At 40.8% G+C, this 24846-nt stretch overlaps 1 protein-coding gene across 10 annotated transcripts in view; it reads left to right on the top strand.

Annotated features, from left to right (window-relative positions):
• The first annotated feature begins 205 nt into the window (after window positions 1–205).
• Window positions 206–24846, top strand: part of MLYCD (malonyl-CoA decarboxylase) — a 35139-nt gene continuing 10498 nt past the window's right edge. For 6 of the 10 annotated variants that reach the window (XR_005863038.1, XR_005863042.1, XR_005863041.1 and 3 more), the window contains exons 1-7: window positions 206–2321; window positions 8566–8678; window positions 10319–10475; window positions 10979–11128; window positions 21260–22018; window positions 22686–23482; window positions 24541–24591. Coding sequence is in view for 1 of the 10 variants with exons in the window: in XM_025154300.2 (XP_025010068.2) it covers window positions 1446–2321; window positions 8566–8678; window positions 10319–10475; window positions 10979–11128; window positions 21260–21793 (1830 nt within the window). In the remaining 9 variants the exon portion in view is untranslated. The other 4 variants (XR_005863037.1, XR_005863039.1, XR_003077257.2 and 1 more) reach the window with 4 other exon arrangements.

The raw sequence follows: 24846 nt of genomic DNA, 5'->3' as shown, positions 1-24846 counted from the left end.
TTACCAGAGCAGCCAGATAGACCGTCTAGGCTCAAGTAGGCTTCTGACACAGATTTTAGGCTTTCATTGACCAAATCTGCATCATGGCTTGTAAAGTGGTTTATTATATGAACACGTATCTAACAAATACATCAGCTTAAAGAAAACTGTTAAGGATACAGAAGAAAAAGCTCTATTTCTAGCTATCCAAAAAAATAAACTTGCTCACATCATTATGGAACACTGCTGAATAAAGCTTTATTTCGGTTTTTCAGACAGAAACCAGACTTGTTTAACTAACAGCCATTTAGAACTGCAGCACTGCTGTTTATAAACACTGCACATTCAAATGTCACCGCGTTATTTGGTGAAAGTTATCACCCATGTTAGTATGTGAACCTGACACAGAAGCTGGCTTTGGCAGGCTTCGGAGGTGGAGCAGGACTAACCAGCCAACTTTTGAGAGCTTTCACTTCTGCTGAAAATGAAGTTACAGAGTTGTTAAGGGAACTTCTGAAATGTAATTCGTTGCCTCCGGAAATTAATTTTTTTAAGCTATTTTTCATATATTTTAATGCTTCTGAGTCATGTTTCCCTCCCTTCGGGGTTTGTAAGCTTATCTTACGACCTGCAGTTCCCCAGTGCTACACTGCTGACATTGCTGGGTTTTTTTGTGTGTGTGTGGTTTTTTTTTCGTCCCCGGGAGCTCTAACATTGTTCTAGAAATGTTTAATTGGATAACACACCAGCAGCAGTGCTGTTTTCACATTGCTCTGTTTGGTGGTGGAGAGGGCCTAGTTCTGTTCTCAATTCTTACTTCAGCTGCAGAGAATCAATAATTCCTTGTGATTCCCAAAGTGGAGACAACTGCTGCTTGATGTTAATCTCACTGCCATCACTCTGACCTGTGTACTTTGCTTAGTGTAATCTGCATGTAACAACAGTAAGCATGGAGTACGTGGGGTGTGAAAAAGAAAAAAAATCATCTTTGTAAGCCTAGGTCTATAGAAACCAGAGAGCATGTGTGTTCAGCTCTGCTCATCAACAGTCCTGCAGCATGCAGAGGACTTCAGACCCATCACTGGAGGCTTTCTGTAGGTTCCAAAGGGCATACTGCTTGCAGGACCGCGTCATCAGATTACACCATCAAATTTATGCCATTTTCTGGACTTATTTCAGACTGAACAGATGTCATAAGGCCTGGCCCCACCTTGCTGGACTGGGAAATAACCTCTTTACCCACACTGCCCAGTCAGTCCAGCTGGCAGCAGGCAGCCATCCAGGAGACCAGGCAGAGTAACCCCCTGAAGGCTGTAGAGACAACCTGTTTTAGATGCTACCAGTCTTAAATCAGCATAATCCATGATGCTGACCAAAGTCTCTCTGTCAGGGCCAAGGGCTCACCATGGAGATTTACCCAGCACCCACTCAGCCTGCGCCTCAGGCTGGGAGACAGTGAGCAGGGAATGGTAGTGACAGGTGAGAAAGATCCAGGAATCACTGGGTTGCACAGCGAACGCTTGAAGGAACGTGCACTGAGGACGATAAAAGCTTTGCGCAAGGAAGGACAGCCAACAGCGCCTGTGAAGGAACAACCCAACAGCGCGTTTTCGCGCCCGCCACACTCAAGATGGCGGCGCAGCGCTAGTCACGCCGCGCCACACTCTCCTGCACTTCCCCTTCTCGCTTCTGATTGGCGGGTCCGCGGTGCCAGCCAATCAGCGCGCCCGCTGCCGCTCCGAGGGCGGTGCCGCGGCCTGGCCCAGCTGGAAGCCGCGGTTGGTGGCGGGATGAGCCGTCTCGTTCCGTGCTTGCGCTCACGGCTCCTCCTGTGCGAGTGCCGGGCGGTGTCGCGGGGGCTGCTCCGTGTCTCGCTGGCGGCCGGCCCGTGTCGGGGCACGGCGGGCTGCGGTGCCGCCTCCGACGTAAGCATGGAGGAGCTGCTGAGCCGCTCCGTGCCGCCGCTGCCGCCCTACGAGACCAAGGAGAAGGCGCCGCCCCCGGCGGAGCTGCGCGGCGCGGAGTTCGTGCGGTACTACCGCGGCCTTCCGGCCGGGCCGCCCCGCGCTGAGCTCCTCACCCGCCTGGCCCGCGACTTCGGCGTGGACCACGGGCGGGTGGCGGAGTTCAGCGCCAAAGTGTTGCAGGCCCGGGAGCAGCAGAGGGAGCTGGGAGCCCTGCTGCAGGCCGAGGACCGGCTGCGCTACTATCTGAACCCGCGGTACCGGGGGCTGTTCCAGCACCTGGGTCGCCTGGAGGGCGGACTGCGCTTCTTGGTGGAGCTGAGGGGAGACCTGGTGGAGGGGCTGGCGAGCAAGGCGGTGGATGGGCCTCACGTCAAGGTGAGGGCAGGAGCCCAGGAGGCAGTCAGGGCCCGAGGGGTGTGTGCGGCCGGGCCGTGTCCCGTGAGCGTGGCTCCCTGCCTTGTGTCTGTGATGGGATGGCACTGACACAGAGGGACAGACATAGGGCAGCTGAAGGTGTGGCTGCCAGGCTGTCAGAAGCTCGCAGGAGGAGCGACGTGTAGTGGCATGACTGCTGGCTCTGACAGCAGCAGCAGGTGGTGGCAGGGCTGCCAGGCCATAATCCAAAGATTCTGTTTGAGTGAAGGGCAATGAGTTAGGCAACTCAAAACCAGGTTTAGGTCCAAATTAAGTTTGATTAAAACAGGTTGACTTAATGTCAGTGCTGAGTTCCTAAATCTGCTAGAAAAACTGTATTTTAAACATGCTTCTTGCATGGCCAATGTAGTGTCAGTTGGTAACGCTCTGCCTCTGGTTGGGTCATCTCAAGTAACAACAGACCCAGTCTGCAAAATAAGCACAGTGGAACTTTGTAAAGCACACACATCAAATAATACAGTGTGACATCAAACACAACCCGTTTGAAAGTAGGAAAGTGTTATGTGTGGAATGGAAGCTTCAATAAAAAAGCTCTCATAAGCATTCTTCTCAAAACATTGTTTGAAACGTTGGGTTTCATCCGTGTGGCTGTGCTCAGTTCTGTCTATCTGTTCTTGTGGTCTTCTTTGCAATTGTTCCTCAGTTCTATTGTTCATATGTAACGGGTTCTAAAACGAGAGCTGGCAGTGAATAGCATACAGCTAGGGAAGCTCGAGGCAGCCCTGGTTTGCCTTGGCTTTCTGTGTGGGTATGTGTGACCATTTTGAATGTGACGATTTACTCCAGATGCTGTTTGTTTTCAATTTGGAGTTTGGTATAGGTCATTCTAATCTGTTTTCTATAGTAACGAGGACTGCAACTATGTTATTTCCTTCCTAGCATATCTGGGAAAGGTTGTCTTGCATTTGAACTGAGTGTCTTGCTCAGCACTTAAAATCTGTTTGCTTTGGTTTTGTTGTTCCTTAATCATTAGCAAAATAGATGAAGTGCTGCATGCTGGTGCATCATCATCTTCAGTTCAAGCTATGCAGCCTTTTTCCCTAGAAGTCCACCAAAAATGCATGCAGGGCGTATTGTGGATGGAAGTTTCTCCTTGTAGCTTGTCCCAGAGGTGGATTTTCTTCTCCATTACATATGACTCAGCTGTTACTTTCGTAGGCCTTGTGGACAGTGCTACGATGACCATTTCTAAAAACCAGTACTGGCTCAGAAGGCGCTGTTTGGAAAGTTAGGCTGTAGTTGGGCACAATTATTTTTCATGATGCTGTTTGAATTTCTTTTCCTTTTCCATGTTCTTCTCTTGTGCCCTTCGTTCCACCAAAGGATGTGTGTTTTATGGTGATTTTATAAATGAGTTCGTTTTCTGTTGAGCTCCCTTGTAGTACACAGAGTGAAACTTGCTGAAATCCTGAGTTTTTTCTGAGTCCAGCTTTCCTCATTACAGTGCAGAACACTGTCAGCTGCATTGCTTCTTTTTCAACCTCAGCATGTCCTTGCTGTGAGTTGTGTTTTTTGCTTGTTTTCCCAGTTCCAACATTTGAAACGCAGGCACTGGTGAAGAATTCATAGTGTTATCCCAGGTAGCAAATAATTGACCTACTGCATTCAAGAGGTTCATCTTTCCATATGATTTAGGAAAAAGAAAGTTGGAAGTTCGAGTTGCTGGCAAAGAATAATGAAAGAGGAACAATTTTTGTCAAATTGATTTATAAGCAAACCTGGTTGCACAATTAAGCGGTAGTTGAGGCGTATCTGCAGGCTTGTTGCTCTTGTATTGGTCTGCTGGAAATGAAAGAAGCGCTGTAATTGAGTGTTCTTTCCTCTTACAGCAACCTGTAGGAGGACCTGAAGTTGGCTGTTTCTATGAAATAACTGCAGCCTCATTGACAAGGGCTCCCTGTGGATTAGGGTATCTGTTCACTTGTATGAAACAGTTGCTCTCTTGGCACTCCAAATATTGAAACAGTTTCCCTTAAAGATCTAAGAAGCCCTTATCTAGAGAAACAACTGGAAGTTAGAAGTTTTCCTATGGAAGAAAGAAGTGTTTGGTGTTTACCTGTCTAAAGGCCTCTGTAGACACCTCTAGTTACTGTGGATTTCAGTTCTACCATACGTACAAGAAAAAGTACTAAAAGAATTTTATAATTACTGCTTGTGTCTGCACTGAAAACAAAATGTGGAAGTAAAATGATGTAGGTGGTTATGATGGAGGAGAATTATAGAATGCTGCCTACTGGCTTTTGGTTTCTGCCTGGTCTGAAATATTGCTTAGACAGTCCTTAGGTTTTACTTTGAGTTTTGAAAGTCCTATTAAAACAAGGATTACCCACCACTGTGTGGTGTAAATATAAGATATTTGTATTTCCTCAAAACAGATCAGCACACAAACAGCTTGGACTGTTAGATATTGGTTTATAAAGCTTAATATTTGGACTTCCTCCAATACGTTACAGTAAATAACGTGTAGAGGTGGTGAAGTTGTTTCCTCGTGTAAGTAATTTCCCTCATCAGAGGCAGGTTCTCTTCATACAAGAAAATCAGGCTTTTCATAAGGGTTTTCCCATCTGTTGCCCAACACAGACCTGATGTGCAGATCAGAAAGCCTCTGTTTTTCTGTCTTTTCGCAAAATCACAGTTTATCATACACAGCCAATAGAAGCCAATGCATAGCTGGTAGTTTTTCATACTAATCTGAGTACATCTAGTTGCTCAGATCTGAATTTGGGCTGCTCATTAATGAAGGTGATTTCTTTTTTGTTCTTATTTTAAGAAGCATTGGCTAAAATGTTATGCCTGGAAAGGCCTCAGAAATGAAAATATGAATTAATTTACCACTAAGTATATGAAATAAGAGATCCTGACTTAAGAATGTTACTACTGGAATCAAAGCTTTCGGAGGCTTAGTGACCATTATGGCATTCAGCACAGCTCAGTGTTTTGCTCGCAGGACAAATCAGTTGAATCAGTTTTACAGCATCTGCAACTTAGGTTTTTCTACACAAAAACAGTGTGTTAGCATGCACAGTTCTTTGAATTGTGTGCAATTCTGTTACTTTATAAGGCATTATTGTTTACAACCAATAGATGATGTGTTGAGTGACAGTTCCCCAAAGTCATTACCAAAAGCACCATCAGCTTCACTTTCTTCTCTGTTACAGCTGCTTGGCTTTTATATCACTGTGTCTTGGACCTGAAGTAGCTCTGTAATATTGTTCTGCATTTTGGAAAGTAGCTTCCAGTCCAGTTAGACATCATTATGTCCCATCCTACAGAGAGTGCTTCCTAAACTTGTAACTGCTTCAAGAGACAAAATGCGGCTGATTCCATGGTTTTGACTTGTGAAAGTTTGCATGTAGCACAGCTGCCTTTCTTCCACACCTGTGGGGGACTCAATGACAGCAGGGTGCAGCATCAGCATTTTCCCTCCTAACTGCTAGACTGCAGCTTGAAATGGCCTTTGCTTTCCGAAAAGCAGATGGGTGACAAGAGAGCTGTAGGATTCTGTTAGTGGGATCCTAACTCTGACAACTCTGGCTTAATTTACTGGCTTGTGTTGTGCCCTTACAAAAGAAAACAAAACAATCTTGAGATATATGTGGAGGCCATCGCTACAGTGGAAGATGTTTGACCAAAATGATATATGGTTATTTTTGATAAACTTCAGAGCTGGGCAGAAACAAGGATTCACGAGGGAATCCTTAGAGCCAGAAGGAACAAGAGTCAGAGTACGCTTGTTGAGGGCACTCATACCATCATGTGTAAAAAATGTACTGTAAAAAAAAGAAGAGAATTCAACTTCTCCCATTAAAACTGTTGCTGATTCACTGTTGTTGCAGAGGCTTTGGGCTGGTACCTGCTCTGCTGCACTGCTCAGTTCCTGCGTAGCTTCCTGAAGGAGCCCTTCTTGTAGCTGCTGCTATTCAGGCTGCCTGGGGCTCTGCTGCCTGCTTTACCTGCTGCTGTCTATTTAATTCAGCCTAGAAGAATTGTCTAAATGGTTTTTCTGGTATACATCAGGTGTGTCTGTTAGCAGATGGGTTTTTTTTAATGTGGTCATCAGAGGGATGTGTTGCAGACAGCCACGTATGTTTTATCTGTATGCTGGTGACTTGTAGCTTCCATTGGCTTCCAGTTTGCTTACCTTACTTAAACTTCACCTTCACGTTCATTTGTACATGATTTCAGTTTCATATTCACTTTTTACTAGCATATACAGCCTTGTGGTACAAGTGCAGGTGGAAGAACAGTTTGACAAAAGACTTTCAGCTCATCTAGCAAGAATGTTCTATAACATAAACGCAGCTCTGCTGAGAAAGACCAATAAAGAAATAATTCACACAGGTTTGGAGATGTGACCTTATGGAAGAGTTTATGGATATTCCCTGTGTTTGGAACAACACCATTGACATTTTCAGCATTTGCAGTACGCATTATGCTTCAATAAGCAAACTCTTCTGTTCTTATGTGTTCAAGGATGTTACTGAAAAATAACATAGAAAGATAGCAGTACATTTTTGTGCACAACAGAATTGTTCTGTGCAGAGGAATGGTAGTTTTCTTCCAGGTGGTTCACCTGCATAGACAAAAACATGCCAGACAGGAGCCTCTGTAATTCACTAACACAAATTAGTAAATCTAAAATGAGGTGGAATGAAAAAGAAAAACCAAAGCTCTTCTATAAGGAAAATTTGACTACTTTCTATGTGGAGTAGAGCCAGGATTTGTTATGAATTTACCTTGCAAAATCCACAGCTGTGGTCAGGAGCGCCAACTTTGCTTTAGGAGTTTTTGTGGGAAGAGTACATGTAATTCTAGTCGAGGGAACTGGGGTGAATTAAGGTATCTGATCTCAGTTGGCTGCAAGCATAGTCTGGGTTTGAAAATGTTAGTTCTTCTAGCACCTCACTGTAATGCTGAAACCAGCTCTGGTTAACTAAAGCTGATTTTACTTTCTCTCTGTTTCAATTTTGGTAGTTCTGCTTCCATAGGAAGGTAGTGAGACTACAGCTAGGCTTTGGTAAAATGTTTTAATTAGGAAGGGTTAATTTCTAGATGGATTTCTATTCTTTTTCCTGTTGTTTTAGCTAGGTGTAGCAAGCTGGAGTGCATTGGAGCATAATTTTGTGTCTATATGGGTTTTTTTCATCTACAATAGTGGCTATCTCATAAAGGTCTGAATAGAAAGTGAGCAGCTTTTGGTTTTAAATGAATGGCTATGAAGTTAGTTTCAGGTAAGCCTACAGTTCCTTTCAGGCTGTTGGTAAGTTGGTGCTAATATCACGCTGTGTCCTATATGCAGAGCAAATATAAGAAAGAAAAATAACTTTAGAATCTCTTTAAGGGATATTCATGCTGTGCTGAGTTAAAGAAGACTTTGCAAACTCAAATAAAGAATTTCAGTTAGGAAAATCTTTAATAAAATAGGCAGCAGGAAATTAGCATGGAATATGAAATTCATTAGGATGATGAATGCTTCTGAAAGTATTTGCTATTACAGTTGGCTTTAATTTTGGTATCATACTGTTCCACGTCTACTGCCATTTTTGAGCTCTGTAGTCTTGTGCTGCTGCTATTGTTTCTCTTGCTGAAAAATGTTCACATTTATGCTGAAGTTGGAAGAGAGTTCTGGAAAGCCTATGGTGTTATTGCGTTGTGTTCCAAGGTGTGCATTTCCCATTTCATTATCCCGAGTGGGTACGTGCCACTCCACTGCTATTGAATCTACTACAGTAATCTTCAAGGCATGAACGTCTTGAACGCTCAGAAAGGATTCAGAGGTAGAAAATTAGATTGAATTTCAAGTTCTTATTTTCATCAAGTTTCCCATGATTTGTTTCTTGCTATTTAAATGAATGTATCAGCATCGATGCAACTGCTGCTTTACTGTCAAGACTTCTCAAATGCTTCTACTTATTGTCTGCTTTCTCCCTATGGTGCTTTGCATTAAGATCGTTTTCCCTATCTGCAGCTTAGTACTGACAGTAAATTCATTCTCCCTGTAAACGTTTTCATTGTTTTAATCCTGTATGTGGAAAGCTGAGCTGGTGGGCCTTTAATCTTGAATGCGTGCATTGTTTTCCTTGAACTTCCCAGAGTTGTAGTTCCTAATGATCAGGGTTGTTTTTTCTCACATTTGTGTGTTCTTCCCTGGCTAATTTTTCCTGTTTTCTTTTCCTGTTTGCAGGAAATGAGTGGTGTTCTAAAGAACATGCTCTCAGAGTGGTTTTCAACAGGATTCCTAAATTTGGAGCGGGTGACGTGGCAGTCACCTTGTGAAGTACTCCAGAAAATCAGTGAGTAAGTGTTAAAACTTCCTAATTCTCCTTGGTGTAACAGCAATGAAATGTTTGTGACTGCACAGATCCACCATTCTCAAGATAAGCACTTTTCCAATCTTTAATCTCAGGCTAGGTGTAATTAAGGAGGAGCAGTTGCATTTAGCTCAGTTAAGAGTGCACTTTAAATATATACTGCAGTTTTTAAGTAAAGAAAAGGGGATTGTTGCCCCATTATTTGCTCACATGCTATCTGGATAAACTGCTGTCTTTTCTAGCAGATGAGTTTTCATGCATCAGCACATTACTAGGGGTGCTGCTACTTTTCTTGCACACCCAGACTCTCACTACACTGCCTTCTTGCACTCCCTTTCTTCCCACAGGTGCTGCTGCCACTGCTACCTCCAGCACCACTGCCACCTTCTCCCCTCAGTCTGCCCCAGCAGTCATAGCAGTGTTGGAGGAGAATAACTATTTCAGTGTGATGCAGCACCAATACTCAAGAACATGTTTTACTTCTCAGGTAGTGAGGCTCCCTTTCCTAGTTGGAACTGGTGAGGTGTGCAGAAGTGGTGTAAACTCTATGTGAAGAGAGCACAGTGGGTTTTTTTTATAAGCATTCCTTTAAATCTACACCGTTTATTTTTTGACTTTCTGTCAAATACTCAAAATTACAGTGATGAAGCTGAAGGTTGTTGAATAAGAATTAAATTATGTGGCGCTCTGTTATATGAAAAGCTTGAAAAATGAATCTCTAAAGAAAGTTGTGAAAGTACATGACTTAAATGTGGATGAGGCAAAGAAAAGAGATCTTACACAAGCTGAACTTTGAAATAAAAAGAATTGGTAGTATTTAATCTTTAGGGTGTTTCGGCAAACATTCCAGACTTTCAGATGTAATAGGGAAAGAATATTTTGAATGATTGCTTGAAGATGTGACTGTGGGAGTGCTAGCAGGAATTTAATTTCAGCTAAGCATAGGTATTGTTGATGATGATATACTAAAGTGTTTGGCTAGGTTAGGGAAAGTTATTGAAGTACAAGATGTCACATCCTTGTATCTGCATAGTACACAATGTGGACCTGTGAAATAACGGTGTACAAAATACTCTAGGCTATTATTTGAGTACTGTAAAAACAAGTGACACTATTAGTGCATGGGTGGTGCATTGCTGGCAAATATGTTTTAGAATGGGCTGAAGTAGAAAGGCAGAAATGCTTTAAGGTGTACATCAGCCTAAACATTTAATGATGTTTAGGAGGCAATGTTATGGTTGGAAATCCTTTTCTCACTTTCCTATGAAAATTATGAGGTATTTTATGAAGATGATCATGTTATCTCTACTTCCTAGTTTGGGAAAACTAACTCATTCAATGGCTTAGTCATCTGAGCTTGGTATCCTGCAGTAAGCAGAAGGTGTAAGTGAGATCTCATAATGAGTATATCCCAAAGAAAACCACAGGACTGGTATGCAGTAGGCCTTTACAATTGACTTTGTTACAATTTGATGATGGGTTTTACTTTTTCAAATTGTGGCCTGATCCTCCTTTTTTAATCTGAGGAGTTTTGTTACTGATATCAATGCCAAAAGTACTGAGTGTGTAGGACTGGCAACTGCATTCTTTAAATGAAACAACAAATGTTTCTTTTTCTTCATTGAGTTCTGAAGCTGTGCATCCTGTTAGAAACTGGGTTGATATGAAGCGTCGAGTGGGGTCATATAGAAGATGCTACTTTTTTTCTCACTGTGCAATCCCAGGAGAACCGTTGATAGTCTTGCATGTTGCATTAACCAGTGATATCTCCAGCAGCATCCAGGTACAGTCACTGATGTATTCAGTCCACAGCGAAGTGCTTAAATTGCAATGTATACCTTTTGAAATCTCTAATTTGTAACAGTTTGGGAATATTTAGTTTTGTTGCATTTGTAAAGAGATGAATTGGCTTTCCTCTTAAATATAGGGATTTTCTGAGTATCCTCCATATTATGTAAACAAAAATTTGGGAGTTTTGTTCAAATTCAAAAACAGTAAGTAAAGATAAGACATAAATAAGAAAATACAGTAAGCAAAATTAAAACCTACAAGCAGTTATGATTGTTTCTGAAAATTTTAAACCCATTACAATTATTACCCACACGCTTCCTAATGAATGAACAGCCTTTCTGTCTTGATTGAATTTTTGTTGTTTTCCCACTGCTTTATTCATTATTCTCTGTGAGAAACATGTTAACACATTTGAAAGTTAGGAAGAAAAGCCTCTTCACATGTTATTAAAATAGTAATTACAACTAATTTTGTGTTTTGTTCTTATTTTCCCAGGCCATAGTGAAAGAAGTGGAGCCTTTAGAAACAGAAGATGCAGACAAAATTACAACAGCAATTTTCTACTCAATCAGTTTGACTCAGCAAGGACTGCAGGGAGTGGAACTTGGGACTTACCTCATCAAACGTGTGGTAAAGGAGCTGCAGGTAGGTGTGCAGGGTGCACATAAGATACTGCTTGGCCAATGTGCTCCCTTTCTATTGCTGTTTTAGTTTCCCTTTTGTCACAGTTTTCAAGGTGGGGACCTGCTAGGTCTTCTGCTATGCTTTTAACTTCTTACCAGGTCAGCGTTTGAAAATCTGGAAAGAGCTGGCAGAACATTTTCTGGTATTGGTTAATGACTGCCAGGTGTAGTTACTGTCACATAGTTGATGTGTGCTGGTTGAATTATTTGGTCTGCCAAACCACATGCATGAGTTGCTCAAGAATCCAAAGAGTACTCTTTGTTGAACATAGATATAATTTAGCTTTATTTTGAAATGTAATGTGTTATATGATTCACTGTTGTCCATCAGTTGAGTCAATGGAGTAATACTCTCTTCCAAGCCCTACACATATATGTATGTCTTCGCTCAGACATTTCTTACAATATAGGAAGGAAAATGTCTTTAGCACTTGCAAGTACCAGAAATCAATTAATTTATGCAAATCAGTTCTAGGAATTTATATAGTATCGTGGCGTGCTGTAGGGTTATTGTTAGCAGTTTTAGGACTACTAATTTCTACAAGAGCCTTCCCAGCAACAGGAGAAAGGAATGGGAATTAACTTACACAGAGTGCTGTGAAAGAGAAAGTCAGATTTGTGTTAAGTACATTATTTCATTTAAGAGTCTTTAATATTAAAATTACTAACAAAGTTACTACTTCAAAGTAATGATCAATGCTTATGTTTTTATTAATTGTTCCAACATGTGGATTAGTAATAATGTTTGGAAAATTCTCTGTGATTTACAACTTCAGTTCTATTGATTAAAAATAACTCAAAATTGGATGCACCAAATTTCTGCTACTACAAAATGATTGACTAGTCAAGTACTGGATCAGAGCTGGCTGCACTGAAGATTTTGTTGTGTTGGTTTTTTTTATTTTAATGGCTATTTTGGCTGAATTTTGTTGCTTCTTGCTTTCAAAACAGCTTTTAGATTAATTGTCTAACGTGCAGTTAGTCCAGGTATAATTAGGCTGTGCCATCTGCCTGATCTTGACTGAGGGGAAATTGGGACAAATTCATGCAGTTATCTGCTTTCAAATCTGAAATTATTTATGGATAATTGAGCTGCTCTCATAAAATAACCCCATTGACAATGTATTTGTCCGTCACTAAATTGCTTACAACATTGGAAAAATTGAGTGAGTTACAAAGGAAAATAGACATGTCATACTTAGATAACATAGGTGCAAGTTCAGAAATTCAATGTGCCCAACAGAATAATTGCTTTCTTATTTATAATTAAGACAAAGTTTCTACATTTCAGCATTATGAAATTCAACCCTCTTTCAATGTTCATCAAATATATAATGAATAAGAAGCAGTTTGGCTGAGATGCCTTTAATATCTGAAACAGGCTATTGTGATTCAGGAACAGCTATCATTTTCTTTGCTCTTATTTCTTATCCCTTTTCCTGGAACTTTATTTCATACTGCATGAATATAGTTTATTCTAGATGTGAATACAGAACGTAACAGCTGGTCATGTGTTACTGGAAGTTTGAATCTCATCTCTTCAGAACAAGGCCAGATACTCTTATATACACCCTTCAGTCAGTCTGAAATGATTAAGCTGACTGCAGGTGAGAATTTATGAAGCGGAGCAGAGTACACTATTTCAGGAAGTTAAAGACATGATCTGATTGTGCAGTCTGACTTGAGTTTTAATAATCCATGAAAACCAGCTTTTATTTACAGGTCAGATTTTTCCCTTTAGATCAGACCTTTTAAAGTTAAATTTCACTTGCCTAATTTTGTCTTACATCTGAAAATGTTAATTGCCTTGCAGACTTCACATCCAGACAGTAAGTCACCCCTGCCACTATTTTCTCACCCAGTACACCTAATAGCTATCAATCCACTTAAAAAGCAGGAACATACTGTAAGAATGAAGCTAATGCTCAAAAAGCGTGTAGAAATATTTTCCTCCAGATTTCATGTTTTTTTTTTAATCATCTAACATAGAATTTTCAGTCAGCACGGCAGTTATCTATTTTTCAAAATACATCTGAAAGACAAAGATTTCAGTGACTTTTTGTTACCTTCTTGCTTACCATAGGACTTATGGAAGGAAAATCATAAGTTTGATGTTGTAATAAATAATGCTTCCATGTGTTTTATTCTATTTGTTATCAAACATATTTACACTGCACTGACATTTTGACTTTTTATGCACATTGTACACAGTCACTTTGCACCTCCAGCCCTTCTCTTCTGAATCTTTTTAAGGCATTCATCATCTAGCACTATTGTCTCCCATTATTTGATTGGGATTTCTAGGCTTTTGCTTGTTACTCTTGAGTCAGATTTCATAAGCAAAAACCATTCCTTGTAGTAAGTGGAGAAAATAAAAAAGATGAGTTTTGACAGTGAATTTGGAAAACCAAAATCAGTAATTTGTTGTGTCTGTTAGTGTGTACAGTGCATGTGTAATTGGAAATGCAAAGGAATTATGTTCTTAAGTTTAAGAAATCTGATACCTAAGATGAGTTAATATTTTAAACCCTGTGGTGATAAGGTCCATCTTTGTGATGCAGTATTACTTATGCAGCCGCATTTATTTTAAATAGCAACAAATAAGGTATTATCGAGGTTTTATTCTGTTGTGTGATTCAAATGTATGGTGCTCATCAGTCACTTTTTGCCTTCTGAACAGCTTCATACAGTCATCTTTCTAATATGCTCCTGGGAAATTGAGATAATTGATTTTAATTTTTATATTTTTTTAATTGAACAGACCTGTGGTCTTGCTAGTCATACAAAATCCAAAGGCCACCTGGTTACTGTGGCTGTTTTAATAACAGTACTGATGGGAACACAGTACAAGAAAAGATTATTTATTTACTCTTCAGCACATTTCTGATTCAAAATCAAAGCATGGCTTTGATTTGCTTTGTTGAGGTGTGGGGGACAGATAGCTTCACCTCACACGCACTGCAGATCTGTTTCTCTGCTGAATGGATATGAAGACAGCATATACAGAAATCTGAAGTTATAATATATTTCTTTTTCCAGAGATCTTTTCATTTGATCATACTTTATGACAATCTTGTAAAGCCTGGACAGCAAAATAAAGCCTTTCTCCTAGGTAGATAGCAAGTCATATCATTTTTGTGAGGGCTGGAGTGAAAAGATGAAATTTAATCCAAAATCACTTTAAGCACCACTTACAAGCACACGAAGGCATGATTATTTTGGTGCTGTAACTTTTGAGGTAAAACGGGCTTAATGCTCCAATCTGTTGGAAATAGTCATTTCATCAAACAGCCATGTTAAGGCTGTTTTAAAACTATAACAACCTCCGTGTTTTCTCTCTACACCATTCTTTTTTTATTTTCTTCTGATAATAGACTTTGTTGGGGTACCATTGTGGGTCTGTGATGAGTTAGAGAAATGAAAGATAATCCAGGGCTGCTTCTCCATGAAGAATGTGCTTCCATAATGTATGTTTGTTTGTTTTTCATTTCTTTGGCGCTAGTATCTTTTCCTCTTCTTCCCACTTCTTGCTTTCTTCAGTACTGATCTTGGCAGCCTGTTTGAACCCTTCTCCCAGTGTTCTGAAAGTCCTCATCAGTGCCTTAAGCTGCACAAATGTGCACCCTTTCTCTCTGGTCAGGTGTAAGTAAAGGGCTTTGCAAGGTTGTATACATTCAGATAGGATGTAATTCTTTGGAGCAGCATTGTAGTCACTTGAAAGGGGACAAATGGTGTAACAGTAGTGCTGAGTTGACTTGGTGACAGCAGCTGAAAACAGTGTAGTCTCAGCAAAAGGATCTTGATAGTATCAGAAATTTCATCTCGTTAAACTGCCAGCGGCCTCTGTAAAATCAGAGCTGAGGTTTCCAATAGGAATATTTTTTTTCCAATGACCTTTGCATTATTTTGCAATAAACAGCTCCCTGTTCAAGGCATTGCTAAGTGGCTGAGTGTTCCAGAGACTGTCTTAAATTAAGCTGATAATAAAGTACACGGGAAAGCATTTGAAGGAGTTGAGGATTCTCTTGTTCATTATATGCATTTGAATGTTACTGCTTCATGCACTTTTATAACTTGCCATTTGTTTGAGTTAACTTTTGTTAACATCCTTTTGGCCTGCAGAATGGTGTTTGATTCGTGTTTTCCCAAGGCACTACCAACAGAACTTTTTTTTATCCTCCAGTGAAACTCGTTTATCTGACTTTGCCTTAGCTTAACCTGCTCTGACACTTCTACCTGTACTGCCATTGTAACCTCAAAACTGAATTCTCAGCTGTCATTCTTCATAAGGAAAGCTCCAAATTGGGCCTGTCATGAATATGTATCATTAGATCAGAAAAAGACACGCACTGAGGAAGAAATATTCTCATAACCACCCCCCTCCCCAGCAAAGCATTTATTTGGGAAGACTTTTTAAAACTACTGAAATGTGGAACTGGACAGTATCTACCCTATAAAGTTATGCCTATAAATTCAGTTATGACCAGGTTTTTGAAAAGAAAGTCTCATTAATGGGCAATTTAGATAGCAAGATTTCTAAACATTAACTTCTAATTCTTCTGATCTGGTCACATACATGCTACACATATAGGGTAGCACTTCTCACCTTCAAGGAGCATCAGCTATAGATTCCCTAATGAAACTACTTCTTGTGAGTGTGTTTTTATTAGGACCATTAGGAAAACTGCAGCAATTGAAGCTCTGATGAAGGTTACAACCCTCAGTGTTAAGCACAGTTAGTTTGAGGCTCTCTGTAGAAGTTAATGGCCACTGCTCTGAGTCTTGCACTAATTTAAGCAGATGGAAAACGTGTGAAGCTCAGTCACAGAAATGGGCCCTTGGTTTTGTCTCTTTATATGCTCAGGGCTGGCAGTGTGAATCTTTAATTTCTTCCTAGTTGTTATGATTTGGTATTTGCCACAGGAATTGTAGTATAACTGTAAAGGGGATGGATAGAACAGGACAGAGTAGGACCTCAGGGAGGTAGCTTGGGTGATGCACAGGGGTAATTGTGTAGCAAACTTTTGTCAACAAGTAACTTGGAAGGGCAAACCAGCTTCTGTTGTCTAAGTATGCCCTTTTTGGATTACTGTGGGGAAGCAGCGGGCTGAGTTCTTTAGTCCAGTGATACTACTGTGGTCCCAGTTCTCCCTGTACAGATCTGAGAATGGGCTACCTATGCATTCTGGGTCATATTAATGTATATAAAGCAGAGTGAACAACTTAAATTTCAGCTTGCTCCTGGAAATGATCTGGATTCTGAAACAATTCCAAAAACTAGCTGAGCAAAAAGTGGGTGCTGGAAAACAAGCAGGCAGATGCCTTCCTAGCAAGCTGATAGGTGCTGGTGAATGTATAGAGAGACAGAGATTTCTCATTAGACGGGCATTTAATTCTGAATGTGTTTATAGCCTCTCTAAGTGGTCTGTAGCTGAGCTGAAGGCACATCATAGCAATTGAGGCTGCAGATGACAGACACAGATAACTGGTGAAGCCTTTGAGAAAACTGCTCACAATTTTACAGCCTGTGGCATCTGGGGGAGAAAACTGATAGCTACTGTGTGACTTGATAGAACACTTAACAATTGGTGACAGGTTTTAGCTTTCTGGTTGGGCTGTTGATAATTGCTACCTTAATTTGATCTAGGTGACCTGGGGAGATCATAATTTCCAAAACAAGCTTCACTTTCATTGATGAAAAATGTGACCTTGGACTTCAGCATTCGGAGTGCAAGACAGAGATACAGATAATTTGAGAAACAACACAAGTAAAAGACAACCAAACCCAAAAATCTACCCCAAAACAAAACGAGCAGCTGCTTCTTAATGGCATGTGGGCTTCTGACAAGAAAATAAACATTGATGGATCTCCACCAATAGCCTTAGAAACTAGCACATCAATTTAGCAACAACATAAATGTGCACATTTCATTGCATCTATTTATTTTTCTACAAGAAGTGGCTGCTTCAGATAAGCTCCTAAACTCAAGCAATTATCAGATATGTAGCAGTCTGCACTCAGCTTCAAAAATGGGGTCACTTTCCTATGTCTTATCTATCCTAGGAGGTGTTTAAAAAAAAAAAAAAAAGCATTATTTCCCATTTGGTATTTATTAATAGAACAAAAATTATGAAATTTGTGATGAATATTTTGGGTTGTACTTGGTGAGCAAGCCACTCCTGGAAGTGAGTGATAAACAAAGAGCAGCCAACATCACAAGAAAGCAAAATGACTGTACTTAATTAGCAACTTTGTAGTGGTTACTATTAATACGTAGGAATGGGAAGGAAGTGTTTGTTCTCTACTCACTGTAGATGGTGTGTTGTTACCCCCTCAGCTCTGCATTCTGGGAGATGAGATCAGCCCTGTTACCTTATAGGAGAAAGAGAATGGCTCAGCTTCTGTGTGAGAAGCTGTTAGCTCTATTCAGCAGGAAAAGAGAAATTTCAGATACTGCACTTTTCCAGCAGATATAGCGCAGAAGACTTCTAGACTTCACTTTCTGGTCAGCACCTTCTTCTCTTGGACCAATCAAGCTTTTCCTTGCACCTGAAAGAACAATTTCTGCATTCTGAATTTCAGCAATACCTTCCAGCTTCCTCTGTCAGGTTTTAACCCTAAACATCTGTGAAGAGTTCATGAAAGAGACCTAAGCAGTGTGTTCCCAAAGGCACTTTGGTAGGGTGAGGTAGTATCAACAGGAAAAAAAATGGTAAACCTTTTAAGGAATATAATCCCATCTTTGGGTCAGAAAGAAAGACATCCTGTATTCCTTGAATTCCTATCTAGAGAAAAATAGCCTCTAACAACTGTTCTGTTTTTTCTTTTCCTCATTTTCCTTTTCCCACTCCCTGCTGCACGAGGGTGACATCTGTACTCTCTCTGGCAGCACATCTCAGATTTCCCATTGGTAGTTCATTAGTTTGAACACTTCTACCACTTTATCCCCATCTCTTGTGTTCTCAGTGCTGTGGAGTAAAGATAAACTTCAAATCCCAGGAGAGAATGAAAAGACTGAAAAAGAAAAACCTCCATTTTGAAATCCAGTACTTATTGTGGGGAATCTTTGCTGCTGCTTAAAGATGCTGATGTAAGAAGGGTATCTCACTTCATGGGTTTTAGTTTTGTTTCTATGCCTTCAGATTCGTTTGCAGGTGCAGACAGTTGCTGAGTTGTCATCCATCACTACTGCATGGACAGGCAGGTGGGCGCTGGGTTGCTGAATCTTCAGAAGGGATATGTAACCCTCCCTTCTGGGCAGAAATCCATCCAGCTGCAAAGTGTTGACATGCAGAAGGTCTGGTTACTTGCCAACAGTGTTTCAGCAGCTGAGCTGTGGGCCAGGCGCAGAAGAGCCACCCACCAGTGGTCAGCTTTCAGCTGTGCATGAATAAATGAAGGTAACAAGTAATGCTGCTCATTAGCATCTTGACAGAACTGAAAGCTATCGGCTCCCTTCTCCAGGGACAAATACCTTGATGTATTTTTCCAGTGGCACTTAAAAATGCTGGGACTAAAAATGTCCCAGCAGTCCTGGGACATCTTTCTGTGTTTCCTCTGGAGCAGTGTTTTTGTGCTAGCAGTGCTGTCTTGGGGGTGGGAGCAAGTGTTAAAGCATGGGAAGTGCAGCTGATAAGGGAGCACCGGAACGTAACTCTCCTTTACCATACTAATTAAGATCCTGCTGCTATAGGGAACAGCGGATCCTGGATGTGATTAGGCATACTTCTTAATTGAGACACACTGCATGGAGATCGATAAAAGGACATTAAAAGAAGATTCATTTGATTCTATATTCGTATTTCTTTAAAGTTATTATGAACTGATTTATGGATGAAAGAGTCTCTATATCCCTGGGGAAATATTTAGCTTGGGGCTGGGCAGGGAAGGTTTTTTAACGGGTATGGAGTTGTTTTGTTCTGTTTTCTTTTGCCCTTTTCCTGCCCCCCAATTTATTTTTTTTAAGATCAGTGCCATCATTGCCCTTTTTCTCAAAAGCAGAGAAGAACCTTTTTCTGAAAATGTAGGAGAAAATGCTGAAGGAATATATATATATATTTTTAAATAAAAGTTATTTGCTATATCCATATCCTCCGTGGCCACCATCTGCAGTAAGAGCACAGCCCTAACAAACTCTTCTGTTTTACAAATGCTGTATTCTCTACACACTTATGCTTTAGAGCAACTCTTAAAAATAAAATGTTATGTCCTTGAGTGGGAGACTTGACAACGTTACAGGAGATCGATGCATCAGTGGTATTGCACTGTTGGACCATGGTAGCTAGAGTAATTGAGACTGTGACCTGGTCAGGAACTCATTCGCTTTCTTGGTTACAGAAATGACCATTTGGTACAATATGATACTGAAATGAGTGTTTTTATGAAATAATTAGCTTATTGCTCTATCCAGTCCTCCACAGAGATGAAAAGGGGTGTTTCTTTGTATCTTCTGTCTACCTATCTTGCTTCTGCCTGGTCCCAAAAGAATTGTGACTTGCATATCTGTGTACTATTTAATGATCTTCATATAAGTGGAGCTAGCAAGGTTAGTTCATTTATGTACCTGTAACTCACAAAACTGAACCGGTCTGGGTGTATCGTGGTACCAGAAACCTGCAGAAGAGCAGTGAGCTATTTGGGAAGGTCTGTGAGTAGGAAAAAGATAAAATATGGTGAATAACCACCAGGGCATTAGTTCAGTTATTGAGGTTATTAGTAATGTTGTGTGTCTTAGCGTTCCAATTTGTAGTGGGGATATGCCACAGGTCTGCTTTCCCTGGCTTCTGTATCCTCATGAAACAGGACGTAGACAGCAGCGTGGCGTGGAGCACAGCAGTACCTGAGGATGCAGCAGTGCAGGTGCAGTCTGAACACCCTAGCAGCACGCATTCCATTAACATTTGCCTGTGTGAGATAGCGTCTCAGTGATGATGACTTTTTAATGGTTATCTGGGAAGTGCTTAAAGTAGAAGAAAATGTGTTTTGTAGTCATTTAAAGACAATTTGCTGTTGACATTCAGATGCTTCTGTAATGCTGATAAATGTCTATTCTTACCACGGTTTCCTTTATGAACAGTAATTAAAACACAGTGATTGTTTCATTACAGCGGTGGCTTAATTCTGTTCCTTGTCCTTCTCCCTCCTCCTTCAGTTGGGCTAACTTTTGATGTCAGTTTTCTTAATTCCAAGTGAGAGCAAGTTTAACAACCGTCTCTATTCTTCGTGTTGATGTGCCCCAAAACTAACGTACAGTTCTCATTTTGTATGTTTTGCTTTACAAGATTATATAATTAATAGATTGATAGGAGTAGAGCAGAGGCTTTGTTGTGTTCAAATATTAACTTTGTAATTATTGGGGTTTTTTTTTAGTGTCTGTATATATTTCTTATCTTGCTGTGTCATCCATGTAGTTTATAGTTTCTGAGTAGCATGAGAAGTACAAAAGACCTTCAGAACTTCAGGAACCACTTCTTTCCCCAAAAAACTGGAGGTTGTACCTCTCCCAATTTTCCTGTAGGCTGAAATCGTTAACTCTCCTTCATCAGTTAAACATAAAAAATAAACTATTTAAAAGGCTTTGAAAAACCATATGTTGATTGATTTATATTTTTAAATCTTATTTCTCTAAATAACTTTTTTATGGCACACGATTGCGTTTATTTCTGCCTATAAAATGATATGCCAGCACACAGGGCTGGTAAGTACTATGTAAGTACTTTTAAATAGGTTGTGTGTTTGTGGGCTGTGATTCAGTTGCTGTTGTAATTTTCTTAGTGCTCCACGTGCCTTTCAGATGCTAACCTGTCACTGTCAGGGGGATTTCCCAGTCGCCAACCCTGAAGGTGTTCAAGAAACGTTTAGATGTGGTGCTGGGGGATGTGGTTTAGAGGGAAATATTGGTGATAGGTGGATGGTTGGACTGGATGATCTTGGAGATCTTTTCCAGCCTTGATGGTTCTGTGATTCTGTGTTTCTTGGGGTTTGGTCGATGTGTACCAGTTCCTTTTCAGAACCCTTCATCTTCACTCAAACTTCTCATTGTCAGTCCTGACAGAGCTCAGTTTTTTTTTTTTGCTTTCCTTTTATCTGCAGAAAGAACTTCCTCAGATAAAAACTTTCTCCACTCTGTCGCCTATCCCTGGCTTCACAAAGTGGCTCGTCGGTCTCCTCTCCTCACAGACAAAAGAACTGGAAAAGAACGAACTTTTTACAGAATCAGAACGCCAGGAACTATCTCAGATCACAGGCGACTGTACTACTGAAACACTAAAGAAGCTCTTAAATAACAACGAATGGGTACGATCAGAAAAATTAGTCAACGCGCTCCATTCACCGCTTATGAGACTGTGTGCCTGGTATTTGTATGGGGAGAAACACCGTGGCTATGCGCTGAACCCAGTAGCAAACTTTCACCTTCAGAATGGCTCCGTGTTGTGGCGGATAAACTGGATGGCAGACACGAGCCCTCGGGGCATTGCTGCTGCCTGTGGCATGATGGTGAACTACCGGTACTTCTTGGAGGATACAGCCAGTAACAGTGCAGCCTACCTGGGGACAAAAGCCATTAAAGCTTCAGAGCAGGTTCTTTCCTTGGTGTCGCAGTTCCAGCAGAACAGCAAGCTTTAAAACTGAGGACAAGTGTTTTTTCACTTGTAAAGAGCTGTCATATTTTGCAGTTCCTGTATTTAAATGCGATCATCCCTTATAAAACAAATTTACTCAGCACGGCAGGGTACAAAATTATCTAAATTATCAGCTGTCTTGCTTACATTGCCATATATTCAAAGCCTGATTTGTTGCAGTTGAATCACTCGAAGTACCAGACATCTGTTGTGTACAAATGAATTGGAGGTATGTATTGAGAAGTGAGCAAATTCTCTCAAACAGTTACAATCCAATGGTAACTTGTATGGCTGAAGTATTTTCCATGCTATTATTCTGTTGGTAATAAACATGTATAAATATCATGGTTTTGCCTGGGATAGAGTTAATTTTCTTCATAGAAGCTTATATAACGGTGTACGTTGGATTTTGGTACAATAGTGTCGATAAGACTGCAATTGTAATTGCTGCTGAGCAGTGCTTACCTGGAGCCAAGAATGTTTCAGCTTCTCGTGCTGCCCTGCCTGCAAGCAGGCTGCAGGCGTGCAGGAAGCTGGGAGAGGACCGAAGAAGAACAGCTGACCCAAACTGCCCAAAGCAATATTCCACATTGTATGGTGTACACCCAGCAATAAAAGCTGTGGTAAAGAAGGAGGAAGGGGTGGACGCTGGGAGTGTTGGCCCCAGAATATGCCCTGCTTTCCTGGGAGTCACTGCACTGCCTGCCTGCTAATGGAATGTAGAAAATTAAATCATTGCTTTGGTTTGCTTGCACACACAGTGAGAACCCACCAGTTCTTGGGCCTTCACCTTTCTGATTCCCTTTCTTCATTCCACCTGGGGAGAGTGAGCGACTGTGCTGCTGAGCTGCCTTTGGGGTTAAACCACAGCAATAAACTGTCTTCTGTGTCTTCAGAAGGTGCTGTGCTTCTCTGTCACACTGCCACCATAGATAGATCAGTACTGAAGGATCTGGAAAGAAGCGCTGCACGAAGGTAAATTTTTTGGTCAAATATATTAGCAAAACAGTAGTGTCCAATTTTATTTCAATAACGCCTTTGTCTTTTTCTCCCTCAGACAATTTAAGGTAAAACCACTAAAATTCACACTGAATCTTTGCTTTGTTGGAGCACTGAAAAGCCTTACATAAAGGTTCTTGAAAATCAGGGCTTCTCAGGGAAGCAGGTATGTGTTGTTGTAACTGCACTTCTTTCTGTTGAGGTATAATGAGCAAGAAGGAAGTGTTGAAATAAAAGAGCTGATTAAGAGCTGCTTTAATGAAGAGGTAGGTGTGATCTGTAAACCAGTAAGATAAACTTTCTCATTAAATCATATCTAGTGTATTTCAGTGTGTACCCTGCTTCACTTGGCAGCCTTTCTTCATAGCAGTATCACCAGAGAACTAAGACCATCATCGTAACAGGTTGATGCTGTTCTCTAATTCCCAGTTTTCTCTCTGTCTGATCACACCGCTGCCTTTTGCTCCCATGGGAACAAAAGACATTTTAATACAACAGCTGATCATCAGCTGTCCTGGGCAGGGTTGCCTTCATTGTTGTTTTCACAGCTGGAGGACTCATGCCCAAGGATTAAACGCTTGAAGTATTGGAAACTTTTACTGAGAGACCTTGAAAAAAGCAGTACCATCCTGGCCAATCTGAGGAAGTAACTTCAGATCCATCACCGTATTTTGCTTTTGGATCTGTGCTTACTGTAAGTAGTCTGCAGAAGCACATGCGTGTATTCTTCATAGTGGTTTGTATGGAAGCTTTTATAGTCCTGGAAGGTGTGTCTGAAGTTTGACATGGACAGGTTGGAGCTAGAAGATGAACATGTGGGAGTACAGTGTGTGTATGTATTTATAGTATATTTATTTGTGTGGACAATGGTTTTTCAAGCACTTCTGATTGAAAGGTTATAGGCGAAGATTACTGGCATCTTACAGGAGCTATTACGGATGGGCACATTTGTTACATGACATCTGTTCTCCATCAGAACTGTAGCACCTGCGGAGTTATTTCCTCCTCAGCCGTGTGTATGGATTTGGTTATTGGATGCATTTTGCTTTCTGAGGTCACTTCATCTGTTACACTGATAAGCTAGCAATGGGAGGCCAAAGTCCTACCGTGACTTCTGTATGGAGTTGGTAGTACAACTTCAAATGCAAAAAAATCAGTTGAGGACAAAGGTGGGACAGCGCCTGCTCATAAAAGCCACCAGCTGTTAATTGCTATTAGTTTTCTTTCATTGGTCATTGGCTCTTGAGTGTCTAACAGTGCTTGCATTTTCCAGCTTCTAAAGAGTGATTTTAGCACGAACAATGCTGAAGAGAGAAAAATACACACCATCTGTACTACTTCTTAGGATTATAAGCGTGTCATTAGGGAAGGATTTTATTGTACAAAGTGAGCCTTCACAGCTCAGGAAGCCAAGAGAAGGCCAATTTCTTTCCCCCCCACAACGTGCAAGAAGTGTTACTCCAGGTTTTAAAAGCACGCTCATAATGGTGAGGTAACTGCCTGTCCTTTTAGGAAACTGAAATACCACGGTCCCTGAAGTCATACTTCCTGGTGCTACAGTCACGTATTTCAATATATTTTAAGACAAATTAGAGTATGTTACACTGCCCAGTGTTTCACTTTGAAGTGTCAAGGCTGAAATCATTAGTAAATTTTCCCTTCTGTAAATTGCTCTTTGGATAAAAAGCTAACAAATACATTTGCCTTTTCCTGATTTCTCTATTTTTTTTTTCTTTCTAATTGGTATCAAAGGTGCTTAGGCTGTGAGCAATGGTATTGATGGCTGTCACATAACACCCAAAGGTATGTCTTAGGAGAGGGGGGAAAATGGCATGAATAAAAGGGTAATAGCTTAAAAACTGTCTCCCATTGCTTAGTTCTGAAATGAGGCATTTAAAAAAGAGAAAAGTTTGATGATGTTGCAGCTTTCTAATACTTTTCAGCTGCCCACCCAGTGCTAATTGTATTCTCCCACTGGAACAGGGTGGCGTGCAAGTTTTCAGCACATCAGGGCAGGAGGTTTTGAGTGCAGGTTTTTAACCAGTGCTGTTGAAATGG

This window comes from Gallus gallus, chromosome 11 (genome assembly GCF_016699485.2).
Source record: "Gallus gallus isolate bGalGal1 chromosome 11, bGalGal1.mat.broiler.GRCg7b, whole genome shotgun sequence".
NCBI classification, from domain to species: domain Eukaryota; kingdom Metazoa; phylum Chordata; class Aves; order Galliformes; family Phasianidae; genus Gallus; species Gallus gallus.
Note: the sequence above shows the minus strand (reverse complement) of the source record. Positions and strands in the feature narration are given on the sequence as shown.